This window comes from Trachypithecus francoisi, unplaced genomic scaffold (assembly GCF_009764315.1).
Source record: "Trachypithecus francoisi isolate TF-2019V2 unplaced genomic scaffold, Tfra_2.0 Lachesis_group3, whole genome shotgun sequence".
NCBI classification, from domain to species: Eukaryota; Metazoa; Chordata; class Mammalia; order Primates; family Cercopithecidae; genus Trachypithecus; species Trachypithecus francoisi.
Genome location: NW_022681468.1, coordinates 123,539,184 through 123,562,020, shown reverse-complemented (window position 1 = coordinate 123,562,020; position 22,837 = coordinate 123,539,184). Strand labels below are relative to the sequence as shown.

Genomic DNA, 22,837 nt, shown 5'->3' with positions numbered 1-22,837 from the left:
TTGACCTACTGGAGTGACTCCAGTGCCTTGGACAGAGCTTATACCTAATATTCAATAAATACTTGAATTAAATGGAATGAAGAACTGGAACCCAGAGCAGATAAAGGGAAAGATGCATAGTCAGGGATCAAGAAGAAAGGTGTTGAAGAAGAAAGAACGGTCAAGAGAAGTAGAATACCAAGAACCCAGTTTCACAGTACCTGGGTGGTGGCACAGCAAGGGAAGGTTACCTGTCCATCCGGCCAGGCAGCAGCAGTGGCCTGTGACGGGGTCACATCCATCAGCATGGCTGCAGTCACAGTGTTCACTGCAGTTCAGCCCAAATGTGCCATCCTGTGGAGAAGACAGGGAGAGAAAAATGATTAGACCCAAACTTCCAGAGGTTTGTGTTACTTCTATGGATCTTTTCTTTAATTTTTACTTTCGGAGGGTCCAGTGAGATCTACTGGATCTTGATGACGAAACTGAGCCAGAACCCCACAGGGATGTAGGGAGACTGGGCTGGGGCACAATGGGGACACGTTTTGTAAGTGGGAATCAACACAGCCATAAAGATACTCTGAAGAATTATTTGGCTGTATTAACAGGAGTATGAGGTTGGGAGGGAGGGTGATACGCCTGCTCTACTTTTCAGTGGTCAAGCTCAAAGGCCTGTAATGATCATTAACCAAAATTGTAAATGAAAGTGCACTTTGCAAATTGTAACACATCGATCACATGTGAGGAATGACTATGATTTATTCTTTGTTGCTGGGGAAGAAGGTAGTCACCAATTCTTATATGCTCATTAGGTATCAAAAGCCTCATATACCTCATTTTTCTTAATCCTCACAGCAATTCTATGATATGATTCCATTATATTCCCAATTTAAAGATAAGAAACAAGGTTAGAGAGGTGAAGTAATATGCTCAAGGTTACAAAGGATGTGACAAAGCCGAGATTTGAACTCAGGATTGCAGGACTCCAAATTACTCATTAAGGACTGCATTGCTCGCTCATCCAACAGTGTATCAGTGGGTTTAACTTATTTGTATCTCAGACCTATAAGATCCAGTGATTAAGTCTGGGTGGTTATTGTTGAACAGTGCTTACTTTAGTCGCCACACACTCTTGATCATAAAAGTACAGACTGTTGGAACCAGAAGGAAGCTTAGACATTATCTACCAAGGAATGGCAACTCTCCTGGATTAGTAAGGGTTGTCTTGTAGCAAAGTTGCATTTGCGCTCGAGTGCCAGAGTCAATAGTGTTTACCAAGAGCAACACGGGAAAAGTGATGCCATGTCACCACATCTGCCAAGTATTTGCCATTTTATAGATGAGAGGGATGAGGGCCAAAGTAGTAAAATAGCCACAGAGAAGTTAGGACTAGGACTGTAACCTAAATCTAAGTGTCCCATCACCTAGCTTAGTGCTCTTCTCTGTGCACTCTTGTGGACAAACTAACACCAGGGAAAGGGCATGAGAGAATGCTGAGCCCAGCCTGTCCCTCCCCACCCTGGCACTCACCGGGCAAGGCAGCTCACAGGTGTCTCCCAGCCAGCCAGGGGTGCAGGAACAGGAGCCATCTATGGGGCTGCAGGCTGCCCCATTGGCACAGGTGCAGCTCTCGTTGCAGTTCAGGCCCCACGTCCCACTGGGACACGGCAGGGTGCAGTCCAGGCCCTGCCACCCTGAGGGGAGGGAAAGGGACTGTCACTTCTCCAGTTCCAGTGTGTCTTTTTCCCCACTCCCCCCAGCTCTGCACACAGCATCCCACCCAAACCACTGCTTCCTGAGGGCTGGGTTAGAACACACATTCCACACACAGTTCAGAAATTCAACAGAGCTGTTAGGAGAGCTGGGGCTAGAACCCAGGTCTCCTGCCTCTGGGTGCTCACTGTTTGTGCTCCGGGCAGATGATCCTACCTGGAACAGGTACCACCTCAGGTGGGGAGTGCTGTCTCTGCCCAGGGTGGAGTCTGGCAGTTTATCTCAGGGCCCTCTGTTTGAGGGACAGCTGATTCTCCATTTTTAGGCTGGTCACTGGCCTCTTTGCCTACTGCACCATTTCTCCCCTTCCCCCCTTCCCTGTTTGTGATGGGGGCTGGCCCCTGCGGGATGCGTATCCCAGGATTCTCGTCAGCTGGCTCTCAGCTGGGCTGCCCGTGGGAGACCTGCCCACAGACTGGAGAGTGGAAGCAGGAGAGATAGGTGTGTCCTCTCCCTCTTTCTCTGCCTGGGGCCTCGGCGGTGGCGCAGCCCCCTCTCTCCATGTCTCAGTGCCTACCAGATACCCTTCACTCCCAGGCTCTGGGAACTCCTTGTTTTGTCCCTCCAACCCTAGGGGCGATAGCAGCTTCTCCCACAGGTGTTAATGTCTGGGTTGCATACCTTCCCTGTGTGCTCTTCAGCTCTTTGAACAACATTGCAGTGAATCCCCTCATTACATTCCTGCTATTGAAGTTCCTGGCATGGGTTTCCTTGCCTGGAACCCAACCAATATAGGCTTCCTGACCTTGCATGTGGGTGGGGTTGGGGCAGCCCCACCTCAGCTGGCAGCACCACCTGGGCAGTGTGCTCCTATGTGGGCGATGAGCTTGGGAGAGAGGGCACATTACCTTCCTTGCAGGTACAGGAGCCATCTACTGGGGAGCAGGTGCCACCATTGTTACAGCTACAGATGGACGAGCAGTTGGGGCCGTAGGTCCCTGCTGCACAGGAAACGGCACAGACCTCTCCCTGGAAAGGGAGGGGTTGAATTTTGGATCAAAGATTGCTCCACGTTGGATGGCTGTGGTAGGCAGGATAATGACCCCTGCTGCCCCCAGCATGTCTATGTCCTAATCCCTGGGATCTGTGAATATGTTACCTTACATGGCAAAAAGGGACTTTGCAGGTATGATTAAGGACCTGGAGATGGGGCGAATGTCAGGGGTTATCCAGGTGGGCCCAATATAATCACGAGTCCTTCAGAGTAAAAGATGACCAAAGGTAGGTCAGAGAGATACACCATGAGAAGCCCTCCACCCGCCTGTGCTGACTTTGAAGATGCAGGAAGGGGCCAGGAGCTGAGGAATGCAGTGGCCTCTAGAATCTGGGATCAGCAGCTCTTTTACAGTTAGCAAGAAAATAAGGGCCTCAGTCCTGCAACCAGAGGAACTGAATTCTGCCAACAACATGAGTGAGCAGGAAATAGACCCTCTCCTAAAGCTTCCAGGAAGGAACACGGCCTACCGGCACCTGGGCTTCAGCCTCATGAAACCCATACCAGACTTCTGACCTTCAGGACTGTCAGATAATAAATTAGTGCTGTTTGAAGCCACTAAATTGTGATTTTTTACAGCAGCAATGGAAAACTAATATAACCGTTATCAGTTATTGGAGGGGTCAGGCCTCCAGACCACAAATCTAGGGGACCTTGACCCCAAAGTCTGTATTAGGCTGAAGCAGCACCAAGTCTAACCCGTTGTCTCCCAATCTTCTCACCCACAACCCCACGACATGAGTAGTAATATCCTATCCGTATTTGCCTGAGCCTCAGAGAAGTTAAATGTAAATGATAGCTAATGCATATTGAGACTTTTCTCAATATCGTGTACCACACACACCATCTCATTTAATTGTCACAGCACTCACAGGAGATAGAAGCTACTGCCTCAGCATAATTCTCACCTAACAGATAACTGCATGGAGAAGTTACTTAACTCTGCCAAGGTCACAGAACGAAACCCAGTTGCTCCTTGTTGGAACCCAGGCTGGCTGCTTAACCATTACATTACCGGGGATCCTAAACTGGGTGCCCTGGAAAACATTCTGAGATAGAGATTAGCGAGCTCTTGAGAACAATCCTGATGAGGGAGGCGGTCAAGGCTGAGGAAAAGTTGAACCGAGGCACAGTTACAGTAACTTCTGCTGATCTGGCAGGAAGCTCTGAAGCTGAGATGACCCCTGGAGTTGTCCCACATGGGGGAAAAGGAAGGAAATCCTTTATGCCCCCATCAATCACTGGCCATCCACTGGGATGGGGGAAGGGGCCATGACTCCTCAGGTGAGTCGGCTGACTTCAAAGGCAGTGTCTATAGAGGGCTTCACCTGGGAGCCACTAACTTTCTGGCAGCTAGAGAAGAAAGGCTTCTGTCCTGAGGGGTGAATCTGGGCATCCACTCTACCGGTAAGTGGGTACGCTGTTAGCTCCAGTAAGGAATTTGGAGGAGGGGCAAGTTACAGGATAGGGAGACCAGGAATGGAGGCTTCAGAGGCCTTGAGGGGTGAGAGCATTCAGTTAATCAGAAGAGTAGGGTAAAGGGGATGCAGGTGGGAAGAGGGGTGTGGACGAGAGTGCAGAGGAGTATGAGCTGGGAATGCTCCAAGGGCGGCTGAAGGGAGGAGTGAAGGAGATAGGCAAAAGGGGGGCTGGGAGCCTAGAATGCCAGGGGAGGGAGTTCGGACTTTCTTCCCCGGGTCCCCCAGGACATGCTTCCACTTAGGAACCTACTGTGGGGCTGTCTACGCTGGAGCAAGTGGTCGCTGGATGTTGAATTCCCACCTCCGGCCCCTAGGGAGTGTCTCCAGCCAGCGTCTTAGGCCTTACGCCTAAGCTTCCCGTGGGAATCCTGGTAATAAATTTGGGCCCCACTAGCTGTGTGACACCGGATATGTACTGCCCCTCTCTGAGTCTCAGTTCCCACATCTCTCAAATGACAGGCGTGGCATAGAGGAGCTCCCTTCTCAACTCTAAGGGTCCAGGCATCTGCCTTCACTCCTATGTGGGCCACAGAGAGACCCGTGGGTGTGGGTCTTTGCCACGGAGAAGCTCCTCTCCAGCCCTTTTCTGCTTCTGTCCCACCCTCGGAGTCAGGGAGTGTGAAGTCCTATCCCAAAGGCCCCACGGTTCCTGTTCTTTCCCCCGCCAGTCCGCAGCAGGCCTGACCAGCTGGAGTCTGTCAGCTTTCCTATTACCCAGAAAACTCCAATTTCTCCAAGACAATAAATAGCACATAAGAATCTGTTTAACCTCTGAGGGTCTTGGCCTGGGTGCAGACCGTGGGCACAGCGTAAGCCTGTCTACCTGAATCTGCTATCAGAGAGAAGGGGTTTCTCTCCCAGCGTCCTCATTAGTGTCCCCAATCCTGATCCCCCTGCAAGGCCTCAGGTTGCCTGTGAGCCCTGTTGCGGGTCTGCTGATGGGGCTCAGAGAGGCCTCCTGCCCTGGCCCTGATCCATGGGACAGGATGCCAGGAGCCCAGCTTGACACATCTGCTGCCAACAATGCTGTGTCAGTTTCCTCCCAGAGAAGCCTACGCCCGGTCTTCACAGCAGTCCTGGAAGGCCGGAGGTGACTTTCTGCTTCCCAGAGAAGAAAAGGGAGACTCAAGAGAGAGGCAGTGGCTTATCCAGAACCCCTGGTGTGTTAGTACCAGTGAAGGTGAAGGAGAAAGAACCAGATCTTCCATCTTGAGACGCAATGGGGGTGAGGGATCAGAGGGTGGATTCTGGTGCCATCCTGCTTTCACAGCTTATTCACCGTGTGACCATAGGCAATTTACTAAATCCCCTGAGCCTCAGTACCCGCATCTGTTAAATGGAAATGTCTCCTTTTCACAGGATTAAGAGGATTAAATTAGTTATCATTTGTGTAGCAGTTAGAATAGTGCCTGATGGGTAGAAAGCACTATACAAGCTATTAGTGCAAAGATATACCATCTCTTAGGGAAAGAATACACAAAATCCTCCTAGGTTTAAGTTTAAGAAGGAAGTTCTGGAGGAGAGATTCACTTCTCAATTAAAAAATGCCAGCCCTGAAGGAGAGGAGGCAGGGTGGGTACCTGCGGCAGGGGGGTTGGGGAGAGTCCTGACTCCATGCCCCTTGTTTACCTTTTTATCACCTTCTCTGGGCTGGCTCCCTGTTCCCCCTCACAGCTGACACAGGCTGGAACTTTTATCACCACACACTACAGGTATGGTCTTGGAGGACGGAATGACCATTCCCTGAGGGCCACTGTTCCAAACACTTTGCATTTGTCAGATCCTCTGATATTGTGAAATATATATTAGGTCTTCATCCAGTTTCCTGCCAAGCAACTCCTGGAATCCTTAGAATCTCCAAAGTGAGGGGTTTTTTTTTCCCCCCCGAGATGGAGTTTCGCTCTTGTGGCCCAGGCTGGAGTGCAGTGGCGTGGTCTCGGCTCACCGCAACCTCCACCTCCCAGTTCAAGCGATTCTCCTGCCTCAGCCTCCTGGTAGCTGGGATTACAGGCATGCACCACCACGCCCAGTTAATTTTTGTGTTTTTAGTAGAGACGGGGTTTCTCCATGTTGGTCAGGCTGGTCTCGAACTCCCGACCTCAGGTGATCCACCCACCTCGGCCTCCCAAAGTGCTGGGATTACAGGTGTCAGCCACCGTGCCTGGCCAAAAGTAAGGTCGTTTTGTATGCTAATGACTGATGGCTGCTTCAGGATGGGGACTGGTCACCAGAAAGACCACGGCAGGATTAGAAAGTTGGGACTTACAGCCTCACCCACTGAAGGGGGAAGGTATAAGGAAGAGGGGCTGAAGGTTGAGTTGATCACCAAAGGCCAGCGAGGTAATCAATGATTCCCATGTAACGACGTCTCCATAAAAACTGTAAAGGACAGGGTTTGGAGAGCTTCTGGATAGCTGAACATACGGAGGTTCTGGGAAGTTTGTGCACCTGGAGAGGGCATGGAAGTTCCACACCCCTTCCCACATGTTTTGCCCTCTGTATCTTTTCATCCATATCGTTTGTAATATCCTTGATAATAAACTGGTAAATGTGTTTCCCTGAAATCTGTGAACCTCTCTAGCAAATTAATCGAACCCAAGGGGGGAGCTGCAGGAAACCTGATTTATAGCCTGTCAGTTAGAAGCACAGGCAAGGCCAGGCGTGATGGCTCACAACTGTAATCCCAGCACTTTGGGAGGTTGAGGTGGGCGGATCACGAGGTCAGGAGATCGAGACCATCATGGCCAACATGGTGAAATCCCGTCTCTACTAAAATACAAAAAAATTAGCTGGGCGTGGTGGTGCGTGCCTGTAGTCCCAGCTACTTGGGAGGCTGAGGCAGGGGAATCGCTTCATCCTGGGAGGCAGAGATTGCAGTGAGCCGAGGTCACGCCACTGCACTCCAGCCTGGGTGACAGAGCAAGACTCCGTCTCAAGAGAAAGAAAGAAAGAAAGAAAAAAAAACACACGGGCAAACAGCCTGAAGCTTGTGACTGGCATCTGAAGGCAGGAAGGGGAGCAGTCTTGGGCCCTAAGCCCTCCACCTGTGGGATCTGATGCGATTTCCAGATAGATAGTGTCAGAATTGAATTGGAGGGCACCCGGCTGATGTCTGCTGCAGAATTGATTGATTGCTTGTTGCTGGGGAGAAATCCCCACACATTGGTCACAGAAGTCTTCTGTGTTGATTGTTGTTGAGTGGGAGAAGAGAAGAAACTGTTTTTTTTTTTTTTTTTCTTTTCAGTCAGCTCCTAACAGCAAAAAGTCCAAGTGGGGAATCAGACAGTTTCTAAAGTGCACAGCTCTGCCCTGAAGGAATGTAACCTTGGCACAGCTAACTTCAAGCAGTCTCCTCTTCCACCTCACTGCCCTGGCCCCCTGGCCTCAGTACCAATGCATACCGGGTTCTAACACCTCAACGAGCACAAGTATTACACTAACAGTTAAAGTTTTTTGTCAAATTCCCTAACTTCTAGCCTCTGATCTGAGGGTGAGGCCTGGTCTGTAATTGGCCAGTCTCTGGTGATTGATGTTCATAGCAAGCCAATCACCAGCCTATCTCAGATTAGACTGTCAGCTCTGCCCACCCTGGCGCATTCCCTGGCCCAAGGTACAGTAATACCTTTTTGATTTGGGGGACCACTAACAAGCCTTAATATGATGGTCTGTGTGGGACCCAAGTCTATATGGGTCAGCATTGATGTCCACACATGCTCAGGCAGTCAGTATAGACATCTGTGTGTTTCTGTGGGTGTTTGCCTTGGGTATGTCTGTGTACATTTTCTCCTGGGTGTCTTCCCTGACACTCCTTTCCAGCCCACCAGCCCTGCCCTGGTGGGAATTGGGTGCATACATAACAACCATCATCCTAGCACCAGAGGGTTGTGGTTGGCTCAGTGCCTCCCTCCACCTCAGGGCTGTGAACTCCGTGGGGACGGATCTGATTGTATTCATGTCTAGATTCTCAGAGCTTGGGCCCCTGCTGGTACATAATGGATCCTCGATAAATGTTTAATTGAAATGAGATGTTTGTGTGTACATGCTGGCTTCTACTGTGGACAGGAGCAGAAGGACTGGGCAGTTTCCATATGCTTTCTCTCGTATGCCAGGCAATTCAGCAAATGTTTGCTGAGTGAGGGCCAGTTCTGAGCTAGCCATGTTGCAGGCTCCAAGGGCACAGAAGAGACTGGGACCCAGTCTCTGGCCTTGGGCAACTCCCAGGCAGTACCCACACAGGTATAGTCATGACTACATCCAGGTATGTTTCTTTGTCCACTTATTTACTCTCTGCCTCTTCCAGAGAGACTAGAAGCTTCAAGAGAAGAGAGGCCTTACCTATCTGGGTTCCCCAGTACCTGGCACAGAGTATGGGAATTTTCAAATAATGTGTGAGTGAGGGGCCCTGGTAGGCTGGGTTCTGTGGTTCTTGTCACACACAGGCAACAGAATATTGCCTAGTCTAAGGATGGGCCCCACGCTAACACACTGACTCTGAGCCTCCATGGGGCTCTTGTGAGAAGGGAAAGCCAGGAGATCCTGGTCTGTGCTTCCATGCCTCACCCCATCACTTTCTGCCCAACTCTGCCTACCAGAGAGTGAGAAGCACAGGCAAAAATTATCCAGTTGGCCTCTAGAGCATCCACTCTGGGAGACAAGACGTTCTGAGCTAAACAGACATCAGAGATGATCAAATCCACCATGAGCCAAAGTGGGCCCACAAGGCAGAGCTGGGACTTGCAGGCCACTGCTCCCAGGGAGCTGGCTGCAAGGGTTGTTCTGTCTACACCTGCCTCCCTCCAGCCTAAAGCCTGACCCAAACCAGCCCTCAGTTCATGTCAATTGATCTTGTCACACACTGGAGAAAAGGCCAGGATGAGAGCCAGGGTTGTGAGCTGGGGAGTTTGCATCTGGCATGTCATGTGCTTTGCTTAGCCTAGCAACTCTGCCCACTCCCCCAGCCAGGCCTGTCCCCTAAGGTCCTTTATTGAGGTTGTTCCCCTAAAATCACCATCTCGAATTCCTGCTGGAAGTAGTCTTTCTTCTCTTTGGATAAACTCATGTTAATGCAAGGTAATGTACAGGCCTTGGTTTCTTTATCAATCATCTGAGGCTATTGAAACCAGTCTCCCCAACTTTTCACCACTAAGGACCCTTTTTGGTATTCTCCCCCTACAAAGTCCTCTCCATTTGAAAGACATTGCAGTCACTCTGGGCTGGTGTCCAAGGCCAGTCACATATTGGACAAGTACAATTTGGCCAGTGACCACATGCCATGTGACTCTATGGCAGCCTCTTGTCCACCAACCATGATCTAGATATTCCTATGATGTCACCTATGACCAATCAGAGCTTCTGATCAGCACACACTCACCTGGGATATCACATAGAGTTAATTTAATTCTAATTAAAAGCAAAAGAAAAACCTTGGTGTTTCAGTTAGCTTCATCACAGGTAATACAGGATTTCCCGCAGGTTTTGTGAAATGTACCAAACTGCTCTTGGCAACCTGCTGCAGCCTTTACAAGTGTCTAGCTGGGAACCACTGGCTATGTCATCTCTAAGGGCCCTTTAGCTCTGACTCTGAGTATCTTCCTGCCTGGAGTGGGGGTCTTAACCCAAAGGTGTGAGGAATGGTAGGAAGCAGGGCCAGAGATGGGGAGTCCTCTTGGGCCTCTAAGATTCCCACCAGCTGTGGTCCACCTGCTCTGCTAATGCATGGCCTGGGCCTGGTCACACACCTGTCCCAATGGTGGGTAGATAGCCCATAATGCTAGAGCTGAAAGGGACACTGGGAATCACCCGATCCAGCTGCCTTGTTTTATAGGTGAGGAAACTGAGGACAAAAAAGGGAAAGTGACTTGCCAAGATCACACAGCCAATGCAAGGTGAACACTCATTTGGAACTCAAATCTCCTAGCTCCCATTTCGATCACAGGATGCTAACAGCCCAAATGTGGGAATTCTGGGTTGGCCTGTGCCATCCCTGTTGATATGGAAAGTGCACTTGACACCTAAGCACAGAGCAAGACATCCAGAGGACATGGCCCTGATCTTGAGGGAGCACCACCAACCAAGGCCTAGATGCTCTGACCCTTTCTTAGCACCTGGAAGTTGATGCTTGGGTGTCCTTCTATCTTCATCTATCCCCATCTCCCCCGTCCACACCACCCACAGGGCAGGTCCCCATGCTGCTTCTGGGGATGCCTGCCAGTCCTGTTCAGCATCTTCATTCTGTGAATGCAGAATGAATGTGAACCCTTCCTCCCATCCAAAGGCCTGTTAATTATAGATGCAGTATTGGCTATTAACATCTTGAACTTGATTTGAAAGCACTACTAACAAACCCTCGACGCTGGTCCCACTAAAGATGCAAATCGCTGCTCTACCTTCCACCTGCCTCTGTGCATAACATGACAGCACAGGCCCAGACCCCGGTGGGTAATGAGTTATATGTTCTATTAAATTTGTTTCAAATATTGTTTATTGAATTTTCTCCCCTGCAATATGCTGCTTTGTAGTTTGGCCCTGTTTGGGAAAATCAATCAACAGCTGAGCTTCTCATGTTGATCATCCATTTTCCTTGCAATGGACAGGAGGTTAATGAGTATTTTTTGGAGTAGATAGAGGAGAATGGAAAGTGGTTGACCCTCCCTCACACAAAAGAGGGAGACAATTGTGTGAGTTTGTCGTCTAGTCCCCTTAAATATGCTCTGTGGGTAGGAGGCAGTGTAAACGGCATGGAACTGAGTTCTCTAGATCCAGGCCAAGGTGGCATGAGCCTGCCAGCCTGTGGGAGCTCAGCAGAGACCACTCTGGGACCAGCAACCAAGGAAGTTGACTTGGCTCAGCTATCCTTTTGTTGGAGGAGTAGGTGGGATGGTTCAAGGCAGGAATGGGTCCTGGACCTGGGGTCAGAGTACATAGGTTCAAGTGAGGCAAAAGCACTAGCCCAAGGTGACTTCCTCATTCATTCATTCATTCATTCAATCTGTGTTTTTTGAGCTTCTATGACAAGCAAGGCATTGTGATAGGCCTTGTGTCTTGCTAACCATTACACTAGACTAGATGAGACCTAAGGTCTCTTTCAGTTCCCACCTTTTTTTTTTTTTTTTTTTTTTGAGACAGAGTCTCTCCCTGTCACCCAGGCTGGAGTGCAATGTCGCGATCTCGGCTCACTGCAACCTCCACCTCCTGGGTTCAAGCGATTCTCCTGCCTGAGCCTCCTGAGTAGCTGGCATTACAGGCACATGCCACCTGTAATTAGCCACACCTGGCTAATTTTTGTATTTTTAGTAGAGACGGGGTTTCACCATGTTGGTCAGGCTGGTCTCGAACTCCTGACCTCGTGATCCACCTGCCTCGGCCTCTCAAAGTGCTGGGATTACAGGCGTGAGCCACCGTGTCCGGCCCTCACTCTTTAACTCTCCCCCAGCCCTCCCACTTCCAGAGCGGGTTTCCCTGTTACTGCTCCTTTGTGTCACTTACCACAGTTGTAATGAAGTAATCATTTAAAAAATTCAGTTCTCATTTACTAGATTGCAAGTTCCATGAGGATAAGGATTGAGTCATTTGTGTTCAGTACACATGGACTGAATTATTCAGACATTCAGGAAATGTTTCTTAAGTGCCAGTATGTGTCAGACACATGTGCTAGGTCAGGAGATACACGGGGAGTAGAACAGAGCTTGTCAGTAAAGTCTAGTGGTTAGATGGGGTGGAGCATGAAAGGGGCACAGGCTAGTCCCGCCCTACTTCCAGGGGTTCCGCAGGCAGCCTGTAGTGGCTCTGGTTGCTTCTGTTCATCACCCCAGTCATTCCTGGAGTTCCAGAGCTACTACTGGGGACTGCTTTTGGTGTCCAATGCCACATCCATGCCAGCAGCACACAAGAATTGCATGCTTTACTATTTACAAAGCCCCTTGCCAGACAAGTGCCTGCTCCTTGTCAAGCAGAATGCCAGCCCTGGGCTGCTGCACTCTCCTGCCCACCCTTGTCAGTCACACCCCACTCCCAACTCTACACGCTAGGACAGTGGGACTCTCAAGAGGGGAGCCTCATTTATAATTTCCCAGGGAGAAAGAGTGACACGTGGCCCACAAGGCAAATAGAATAGCTTGTCCAAATGCCAGCCACGGCAGCCTCTCCAATGCAGAGCAAACCTCACTGGGCCTAATTAGAGCGTCACTGATAAAGCAGCAACTGACAGCAGGTGCATGTTGGGGAAAAGAAACTCTGCATAAGGTATGAGGAACGGAGAGCCACAGGGATAAGAGAGAGACTTGGAGGCCACTTGTCATATCCATCCCTGACCCTGCCTCCCTGTGCTGAGGGAGAAATGTCCGCAGCCTGTGGGGCTGAGTCATTCTGTCTGGCTCCCATGCAGGTGGAAGGAGGAGAAAGGTTAGGACTGGAAGCCCCTGTAATATTCACTCTCACCTATGTCTGTCAAAAATGAATAGGCTGCCAGTGATCTGAGGGTACTCTGTGCAGTTGTGTAGGGTGTGCACTGCACAACTCTAGAGGTTTTATTCAAATGACAGTCATTATAGATTTGTGTATATATTACATCAGTTTTCTGGCAGATGTCAGTAGAATGTCTTGAGAAAGGGGTAATTTATTCTAATTTGCACAAATATTTGATATGGCTCTGACATCTCAAGGGGCCTCTTTGGAGGAGCACAGACACCTCCCAACAGTTCCCAAACAGATACCAAAACATTTCAGAGAGACCTGGCTGGGCGCAGTGACTCATGCCTGTAATCCCAGTACTTTGGGAGGCTGAGGCAGGTGGACTGCTTGAGGTCAGGAGTTTGAGACCAGACTGGCTAACATGGTGAAAACCTGTTTCTACTAAAAATACAAAAATTAGCTGGGCATGGTGGCAGGCGCCTGTAATCCCAGCTACTTGGGAGGCTCAGGCACGAGAATAGCTTAAATCCAGGAGGCAGAGATTGCAGTGAGCCAAAATTGCCCCACTGCACTCTGCTTGGGTGACAAAGTGAGACTCCATCTCAAAAAAAAAAAAAATCAGAGAGACCCAAGAGGCAGTTCATGCGGCCAAGAAAAGGTGTTTTAGATCAAGTTGAGGCCATGCCACTTACTGGCTGAGTCATCCAGGGTGTTCCTAGGGACTCAGCTGCAGTTCTCATGGAGCAGTTTCTTTTCTCCTCTGTATCGATGCTCTTGTGCTACCTGTATCCCCTTCTCCTTTTCTAACCATTCTCTTTCTTGAGATTCTGTACTCAGTTTAGAGCAGGCATTACTGGCTTATATGGGCTTATTGAGCAAACTCATGAGAGTTGTACCTTATTAGGAGACCCAAATTCTAAAATCTCTGGAGATGTTTGCACAGTGTATGCATGATGGGCAGCCCTTGGAGGGAGTGGGGAGCAGGACCCTGGTCCTCACCACTGACCACACCCCTTCACCCCTCCAGACAGGGGTGGCCCTGTGGCTTAGGGCAGACCCACACATCCCTAGTGCTGATGACAGGAGAAAGGAAACTCCATATTTTTCACACCCCGCTTGGTGACAGGCTTGTGCCAGGCACTTTTTTCCCCCTCTTATCTCCTTTTGCTCTGTAACAGCCCTGCAGGGAGAGAATTCCCTTCCTAGAGAGAGAACTATCCTAGAGAGGGTTTGCAAACCAAGGCTGGAGAGGTCGATCTGCCCCAAGTCACAGCATGGGAAAGGGAAGGGGCAACTGATTCCAAAGCCCAAGTTCTCTCCCCTAGACCAGGCTGCCTTGACTGCACACAGGTTGGAAGCGATGGGGACTCAAATGTCCTTAGCACATGCAATGTACAAGGCTTGCTACCAGGTGCCTGTGATATGTAATTTCATAATCTGTCCTACCCATTTGTTGTGAAATGTATGTTGACAATGAAGGCAGAAATGGCTCACAGGGGCTTATGGTGGGAACTCTTAGGGAACTATTAGGGGGCATTTGTATCTTATGTTAGGAAGCTCCTGAAGTACAAAAGATTTCAAGACTTCAGGGTATAAAGCTAAGATGGTGGAATAACAGGCAGTGGGAGTGAGTATTTAATAATGTATATCTTTTGAATGAAATAAAGCTGGTTTGATGATGATGATGATGGTGGTGGTGGTGGTGCTGGTGGTGGTGCTGCTGCTGCTACTGCTGCTCACCTTGGATGCTATCAGCATCCCACATTCAGGCAAGTCTCTGCCCTTATTTAGAAGGAAGGAGCTTCCTGCTGCAGCTTTGATTCCCCGTGCCTGGCCTCATCTCTCCCTGCTTCCCTGGGGCTGAGCCCTGTCCAGAGCTCTGTGGTTCCTGAGGGGCTGGGGGTGAGGTTGGTTATGACCACAGGGATTCAGGGCATCTCTTACAGGTCTGTTGGGACTTGCTCCCTCTGAGAACAGAATGAAGCTTCCCTGCAAATCCTGGGCCTCAGTCTTCAGGGGTTTCTGGGCAATCATTGACAGCATATGACCCTAATCAATCTATGTTAGGTTTCATGATTTCCATAGTGCTAAAACAAAACAAAACAACAAACAACTTGACTTTTTTTTTTTTTTTTTTTAAGACGGAGTTTTGCTCTTTCGCCCAGGCCAGAGTAAAGTGGCACGATCCGGGCTCACTGCAACCTCTGCCCCCCCGGGTTCAAGTGATTCTCCTGCCTCAGCCTCCCGAGTAGCTGGGAGGCACATGCCATCACGCCTGGCTAATTTACTAAAAGTAGAGATGGGGTTTCACCATGTTGGCCAGGCTGGTCTCAAACTCTTGACCTCAGGTGATCCACCCGCCTTGGCCTCTCAAAGGGCTGGGATTACAGGCGTGAACCACCGCATTCAACGCAAACCTTGGCATTTTTAAGTGCCAAAAAAAATCGCCTCTAAACTTCTGGGAAAACCTATGTTGGGTGTTGGGGGAGGTCTTTCTGGGCATTTAGAGGAGTGTGTGTGTGTGGACCATGGAGGCAGGGAGCACAGACTGGCAACTTCTCCACATGCACGTTCTGTGGACTGTTTTTGGTGAGCTTGTGTGTGTATGTGTGCTAGCGGTGGCATGTATTCCTGATGTATTTCACGTGATTAACACGTGTGGGCCCTATGTGTGTCATAGGTACAAGATGTACATGTGCTCTGCATATATTGAGAGCAGGTTAGGGATAGGATTTGGGCCTGCTGTCCCAGGGTCCTGGTTTGCATGGTAACTGAGAGGGTCACCCCCTATGTGATCCATATAGTATGTAAGTTTGGTGTGTGTGTGTGATGTGTATTGGTGGTGTGACAGCTGTGGGGCAAACTTAGCATCTGCATGTCAGACATCTGGGCTGATCCTGGCCACATAGCCCCAACGGTGATTTGATCATAGTGGCTTTAAGCATGGTATAGCTCAAAGTCAGGGAGGGGTGGGTTGGATCTATAGGGTATATATGAGTGTGTACTGCAAAAGAGCCCAGCTCCCTAGGGGTGAGGGCTGTGTAGTGTGGACTTGGGGCAGTGGCCTGCAGAGCCAGAGTCTGACAATAGTGATGGTGACCATGTTCCAGGTGGGAACCAGACTGTGGGGGACAGAGGGTCCTGCAGAGGCTAATAAGGAAAACTAGGGTCCAAGTAAAATGCAGTGCATTCACATTTTAGGGGATGCTTCTAAACGATCTGTGCATTTATTCAACACATATTTACTGACACTCTGTGCAGGGGACTGTGCCAGGCTTGGATAGGCTGGGGGTTAGGAGGTGGCAGGCTGGGGAAAAGAGTAGGCGCACAGGGATGAATTGGATAGACCCTTGGAGCTTACTGTTTAGTAGATGGGAGAAAAGCATCCACAGTGTGCCACCAGAGTGGGTATGTCAGGGTCCTATGGAAAGGCTCTGTCCCATAGGGAAGAAAGCAAGAAGCCTATGTAAGGAGGTGGCAACTAAATGGAGACTGGAGGGTGCACCAGCAGGATTTGGCTGAGGGGGATAGACAGCAAGGGTATTCGGGGGAAGGGGCAGACTGAACAAAGGCATGGCAGTAGGGCCACACGTGGGTTGGGGGGCTGCAGGGTAAGGCCGTTTGGATTTGCTGGAGTTCAGGGGTAAGGGAAGGGTGATGAGGGGCAGCAGCAGGAGCCTGGAGGTCAGGCTGGGCCCAGCCAGCATGACCTTGAGCGCCAGATGTCAACTTTGCTTGGGCGATAAAGGAGGGCCCCCTAGAACAGGTGAGTTACTCAGTGTTCCAGCCTGTTTTAGACAGGTGTCTGGGCCCTTCCTCTCTGGCTGAGAGTCCAGACTCTCGCAAATCCAGTTGATTATTGATTGTGGAATCATTATAAAAACAATTATAGACCGAATGCAAAGACAGCCCAGTGGAGAACACTGTGAGCTTTTACTAGAGAACACTGGAGAAGCTTTTACTACAGAACAAAAAAGGAGTTGGGGTGGGGACAGATGCCTCTACTGTCCGCAGTGTCCTCTGATCCATCCCCATCTCCAACTCCCCAACTCCTATAAACTCTCAGGTCTTTTTTTTTTTTTTTTTTTTGAGACAGAGTCTCACTCTGTCGCCCAGGCTAGAGGGCAGTGGCGCGATCTCGGCTCACTGCAGCCTCCATCTCCCAGGTTCAAATGATTCTCCTGCCTCAGCCTCCCAAGTAGCTGGGATTACAGGCGCACACCATGCTCGGCTAATTTTTGTATTTTTAGTAGAGGCAGGGTTTCACCACATTGGCTAGGCTGGTCTCAAACTCGTGACCTCAAGTGATCTGCCCGCCTCAGCCTCTCAAACTGCTGGGATTGCAGGTGTGAGCCACTGTGCCCAGGCCCTTGGGTTTTTTCCTCTAGATTTTTCTGGCCCTAGAGGTTTCTCAGTCAAGTTCTCACAGGGTGCCTCACCACACAGAACACGGGCCTGGAATGTGCCCTCCATGAAGGCACCCAAACCCAGGAAGGGGCAGGTTTGATGGGAGCTCAGGTCAGACCTCCCTGCAGGAAAAGACAGTGGTGGCTTCAGGCCTAGGTCAGACCTGGCGTGGGGCTGCAGGCCTGAGGGAGGGGAGGGGAGCAGGGCTACTGAGGGAGATGGGGTAGGAGGAGGCACCCTGGGGAGCAGTGAGGGCCTGGGTAGGGGCTCAGCCCTAGGCTGGGGAGTGCTGAGATGTACCAGAGACTATGTAACCTTGCCATGCCAGTTTCTTTATTTGTAAAATGTCAGTGGCACCATCACAGCCCTCAGAGGGCAGTGAGAGCACATGAGATGGTGATTATGAGTATTTTGTATTGGAGAACAGTGATGCGGATGGACAGCGTGGTGACTGGGCACTCCGTCCCTGCCACCACCTGGGGAACGGACACCTCCCCTAAGCTGCCTGACAGGTGCCTCATTCCCCCATCATTTGTCAGCCACTTCCAAATTCAGCTCTCCTGGCTCCAGCACCCACAAGGCCATAGTTAAGGTTTCATCCTGTTGGGGGCAGTGAGGATCACTCTGGGTTTGCCCGCAGCTCACAGGCAGGGGCAGGCAGGCATGTCAAGCCCATGGACTCTGCAATCTGACTATTGGGTTCAGGTCTTGGCCCTGGGGCTTTTTGAACCTTGTGCAAGATGTTAACCTCTCTGTGTCTTAGTTTCCCTATCTGCAAAATGGGAATTACAATAGTACCTTCTTCCAAGGGTAGTGAAGATGAAATAAGTTAATATACGTAATGTTCTTAGAACAGTGCCTGGCCCAGAGGTTATAGATGCTTTCAGCGTTTTATTATTACATATGACCCAACAGGAACTAGGCCCACTGCAGGTGCAAGAAGAGGCTATGATTTACCTACTCCGTGCCAAAAACTTTTGTTGAGTTTGCCCTGTCTCATGCTCACAACAATCCTACAAGAAACATCCACATGCAAGGCGAGCAAAGGGTGAACCTGCCCTAAGCCACCCAGGAGGTGAATGGCAAGGCTGAGATGCAAACTCGGGTTTCCCTGACTCAAAGTCCATCCTCTCCCCACTCTGCCAAGCAGCCTCCAGTGAAGACATGTGGAGAGGATGGGATCCAGCACCTATTGAGCATCTACTGCATGCTGTTTTTTATTTTTTGAGACAGTCTCACTCTATCACCCAGGCTGGAGTGCAATGGTGCAATCTCGGCTCACTGCAACCTCTGCTTCCCAGGTTCAAGCTATTCTCATGCCCCAGCCTCCCAAGTAGCTGGGATTACCAGTGCCCACCACCATGCCTGGCTAATTTTTGTATTTTTAATAGAGACGGGGTTTCACCATGTTGGCCAGGCTGGTCTCGAACTCCTGAGCTCAGGTGATGCACCCACTTCGGCCTCCCAAAGTGCTGGGATTACAGGTGTGAGCCACTGTGCCCGGCCTGTATGCTGGTTCTTATTCTGTGACATCACCATCTCCTGACACAGAGAATGGAGGTCAAATACAGTACTGTTTTGTCATACCCCTCCTCGAGATGGCAGTGGCTCCCTCTTGCCTGCTGACTTAAGCACAAGACCCCACCCTGGCATGCAGGGCCCGCCTGCTCTGCTCCCACTCTTTTCCTTCCACTCCCTATACCCTCCTCCACACCTATGCCTCATGGCCAAGGAGCCCCTGCCTGGCTTCCCTGGGTCTGTCTCAGGGAATTGTGAAGCCATGGGCCTGTCTCTGGGTATTGTATCTCCCTCCTCAGAACATTTAGGAGAAGCAAGAACATTTATTTTTTAGTGTTTCTGGGAGATAACTTTTAAATAGTTTTTTTGTTGTTGTTTTTCTTTTTCTTTTTGCATTTACCCCCATTGTTAGTTTTCTTATTAGCCCCACCTTGATATAATTTATTCATGACCTTTTTCTGCAATATCCTTCATTTTCCAGACATAATCACATCTTCTGGCAGGAATCCCTTCCCCTCCTGGGGTTGATAATTACTCTTGCAGATGGAATTATCGGCGCTAATGACTAAGGGAGAGGTGACTGGGAGGGGCTGGACTAGGGGGCTGGGGAGCTGGGGCACTGAAGCTTGAGTGCAGGGCTAGCAGCTTTCCTTGTTCCAGGCCTGCAGATTTTGTGGGGGGACTAGAGCCTGTGGGCTCTTCTGCACAATGAGGGTGCAAATGCTGACCCCTGTCTCCTGGGGCTGGTGTAAAGCACCAATGAAACAAGCTGTTGGGAAGGATGAGTAGAATCCCGGAGTGCAAAGTGGGGATCCTACAGCCCCACCCTACGGGATTGTTGTGAGGATTAAACACAATGTATATAGAACACAATGCCTGGCATAGGGCCCACTGCAAATTATGAGCCATCATCACCCCCAGTTGGTTGTCTACTTTCTCCAGACCTTTCAGGGAGCCTTCCCTGATTTGTGACCCTATCCCCGCCCTCTAGAATTGGTGAGGTCAGAACCAGGCCCTGGGCTCTGGCTAGGACTGGGAGCCAGCAGAAGCCCCATCTATGCTAGAGACTTGGACAAAAAGAAAACTGGGTATACTTAAAGCATAGATGCCTCAGATCTGCTCCAACAGCTTCTTTTGCTGCAGAGATTGCGGCAGCCACTAGGCCTGAGACAAAAGCCCCAGCCCAGACCCCAGTAATGAGGGCACTGATAATAAGGACATCAGGCACATGACAGCAAGAGGGTGGTCTGAGATGGCAAATGTTTATTTTTTAGAGTAGAAGAGTCAGCAGTTTTCCCTAATAAGCTGTACGGTAGGGTCCCAGAGGGGGACGTCTGGACTCATCTTGGTGACATAAAACCAATGTTCCCTACTTTGCTCTGTGAATTAATTGACAACATGACTTAACCCCCTGGTGACTCCCCTTGTGCCCCCACTGACCTGGCACCCCCACCATCCGTCCCTGCCCTGGGAAACATCAGTAGGTGTCTGCTCTGGGTACAGGAAGCTCATGAGATGGAGGTAAAAGTGGAAAGAACAGTAGGCTGGGAGTCATGTGGCCTGTATTCCATCCCAGCTCTGTTACGATATTCTGTGTGACCTGAGGGAAGTTCACGTTCCCTTTCTGACCTTGCTTTTTCTGCTGTACACTGTGGAAGCCCTGAGCATTCTTCCAGCTCCACCACTATGAAGACCAATTCCTGTGTTACAGTGTTACATCCTGCATCTCGCTCAGTGGGCCGAAGGGCTGGCATTATTAATCCATCTCACCAATGAGAAACGGGCTCTAAGAGGCTGTGTTTCCTAAGGCCACACAGCTACTGACTGACAGATGTGGGATTCCAACCCAGGGCTGTCTGATTCCAAAGTCCATGTCCTTTTGCTTGCAGTGTATCTTCTCTCCACAGCCACATAATAAACCTTGACATTTACTGAACATTTCCTACGTGCCGGACTTTGTTCTACATATTTTATCTAATTCAATCCTCAGAATAACACTACAGCATAGTGCCATTCATTATTCTGTTTTATTGCTGGAAAAATGAGGCTTAAGAAGCTTAAGTAACGCCAACAAGAACACACAGGAGGTGATAACAGAGCTGGGATTTAGGTCCTGGAGTGTGTGTATGTATGTGTGTATGTTATATTTTTGGATCATATCTGCTATTTTGCAGTATTTGTACTCCTCTGCTCGCACAGGCATGGCAGCTAAAGGGTGAATTCCTCATTCCCAGTGCTGCATTCAGGAAAATCTTTTACTACAATAATTGGGAAATGAGTCAGTAGTGGAGGGTGAGGGGATGAGAAGCTGGTTTTCTGTTCTTAGGGCTAACAGTCTATAGATCTCAGCTTGATGAAGAATGAAACAATTAGAAGAGAAGATGCACACACATGATATCCATGTCACCTGGCTGTCATTTTCAGTCTGCATTCTCTACCGGTCACACTTCTCTCACTCCCTAGTTCCAGCTTAGGAGCTACCCAAGAGGCAGACACGCACTCTGCCCAGCTGGGGGAGGCCGGGGGAGCGTAACGTCTTTAAAGGACATCGGAAAGCTTGGAGGGAAATTCAATCACTGCTCCACTGATCTGAATTTTCATAACTCTTGCTCCCCGCTCCCACCTTCCCTGGTCAGAGCAGCTGAGGTTTCTGTATGACCTACCAGTGGCATAGAGAAAGGGGAGAAAAATGTGGAAACAAATTTGTTCATTTGGGTGATGGAGTGCCCACTCCCCTCACCAGCGTGCAGGGTTCAATAATGGCAGACAGGGCTTCAAAAAATTGCAGCATAAATAGATGAACCCTTTAAGGTAATAGAAATGCTGTCATCCTGGGGAGAAATATGGGCCCCGAATCCTATGGGAGGGAACACTGGAGCCCCTCTCCTCTGCTCCCTGCGTTCCCATCCCCATCACAGTGGAGCTGAAAGGGAGCATCTGGGCTGAGGAATGGCCAGAGGGCCCCTTATCTCCCAGCCACACTGGATCCATGCGGGAGGAGGCAGCTGGGAGGGGGTCTGAGAAATCAAGTCTTTGCAGCTCTGGCAGTGACCTCAGACAGTTCACTGCAGGTACCAAGGTGGCAGTAATTAGTCCAACAGCAGTGGAGGAGGTTCCATCAGTCTTGCCGCCTAGGTGAGGCCTTAGTTAAGGAAAGGAAGGCTAGTCAGCAGAGGAGCATGGTGGGGCTGAGAAATCAGCCTTCTTCCCTTGTGTAATGAGGAAGTCTATTCTCAGTTCTGTGGCTGCTCTTGGGAACCTAGGAGCCCTTGGCAACCCTGCCATTCCCAGCCAGGGGAAAGATTCAACTAACTGCTTCCTTCCTCTCACCCCCATTTCCACCTCTACCCCCAAATAGGGCACTCAGGCCAGGATCAGTCAGCCTCTTCAAGTGAGAGACCCGTTGGTGTAAATAACAGCGGCAGTAGTAGAGGCATCATCATCAACAGCAATAATAGCTAATGCTTGTTGAAAGATTACTAATATGCTGGACATTCTAAACACTTTATATTTGCTAATTAATTTAGTCAGCCCAATAATCCTATGAGGCTGTGTTAATATTCCTTTTTACATATAAGAAACTAGAGGCAGGCTGGGCATAGTGGCTCACACCTGGAAACCCAACACTTTGGGAGGCCAAGATGGGCAGATCATGAGGGGCCAGGAATTCAAGACCAGCCTGGGCAACATGGCAAAACCCCATCTCTACCAAAAAAAAATACAAAAAAAATCATCTGGGCATGATGGTGTTCACCTGTAGACCCAGTTACTTAGGAGGTTGATGTGGGAGGATCACCTGAGCCCAGAGAGGTCAAGGCTGCACAGTGAGCCAAGATTGCACCACTGCATTCCAGCCTGGACAACAGAGTGAGACTTAGACACACACACACACACACACACACACACACACACATCTGGGCAATAGAGTGAGACTTAGACACACACACGCGTGCACACACACACCTGGGCAATAGAGTGAGACTTAGTCACACACATACACACACACACACACACACACGAAGGAAATAAAAGAAACTAGGGGCACAGAGAGGTACAGTATCTTGCCCAAGGTCACACAGCTAATATGCAGCAAAGCTAGTATTTGAAGGCAGAGAATTTGGCACCAGAGTCTCTGCAAACCACTACACAAAATTTCATAAGGCAGAAGCTCATGCCATTGCTCAAAGAATCTGGAGACGGTGTCAGGGGTCAGCTGCTCTAGTCCCACTGTAGCTATCTGTTTACATAAATTTCAGAGAAGCCAACAGGTAGAGTC

The 22,837-nt window shown here is 49.8% G+C and overlaps 1 protein-coding gene and 1 long non-coding RNA gene across 12 annotated transcripts in view; one reads left to right on the top strand and one right to left on the bottom strand.

Moving 5' to 3' along the window:
* MEGF11 (multiple EGF like domains 11) overlaps positions 1-22,837 on the bottom strand; it is a 379,541-nt gene that overhangs the window by 32,601 nt on the left and 324,103 nt on the right. For all 11 annotated transcript variants that reach the window (XM_033189695.1, XM_033189697.1, XM_033189694.1 and 8 more), the window contains exons 11-13: positions 2,601-2,721; positions 1,510-1,673; positions 231-333 (exon numbers count right to left, since the gene is read on the bottom strand). In XM_033189695.1, the coding sequence (XP_033045586.1) occupies positions 231-333; positions 1,510-1,673; positions 2,601-2,721 (388 nt within the window). The remainder of the gene's footprint in view (positions 1-230; positions 334-1,509; positions 1,674-2,600; positions 2,722-22,837) is intronic.
* Positions 1-22,837, top strand: part of LOC117070481 — a 98,532-nt gene that overhangs the window by 29,807 nt on the left and 45,888 nt on the right. The gene's annotated exons all lie outside the window — the stretch shown is intronic.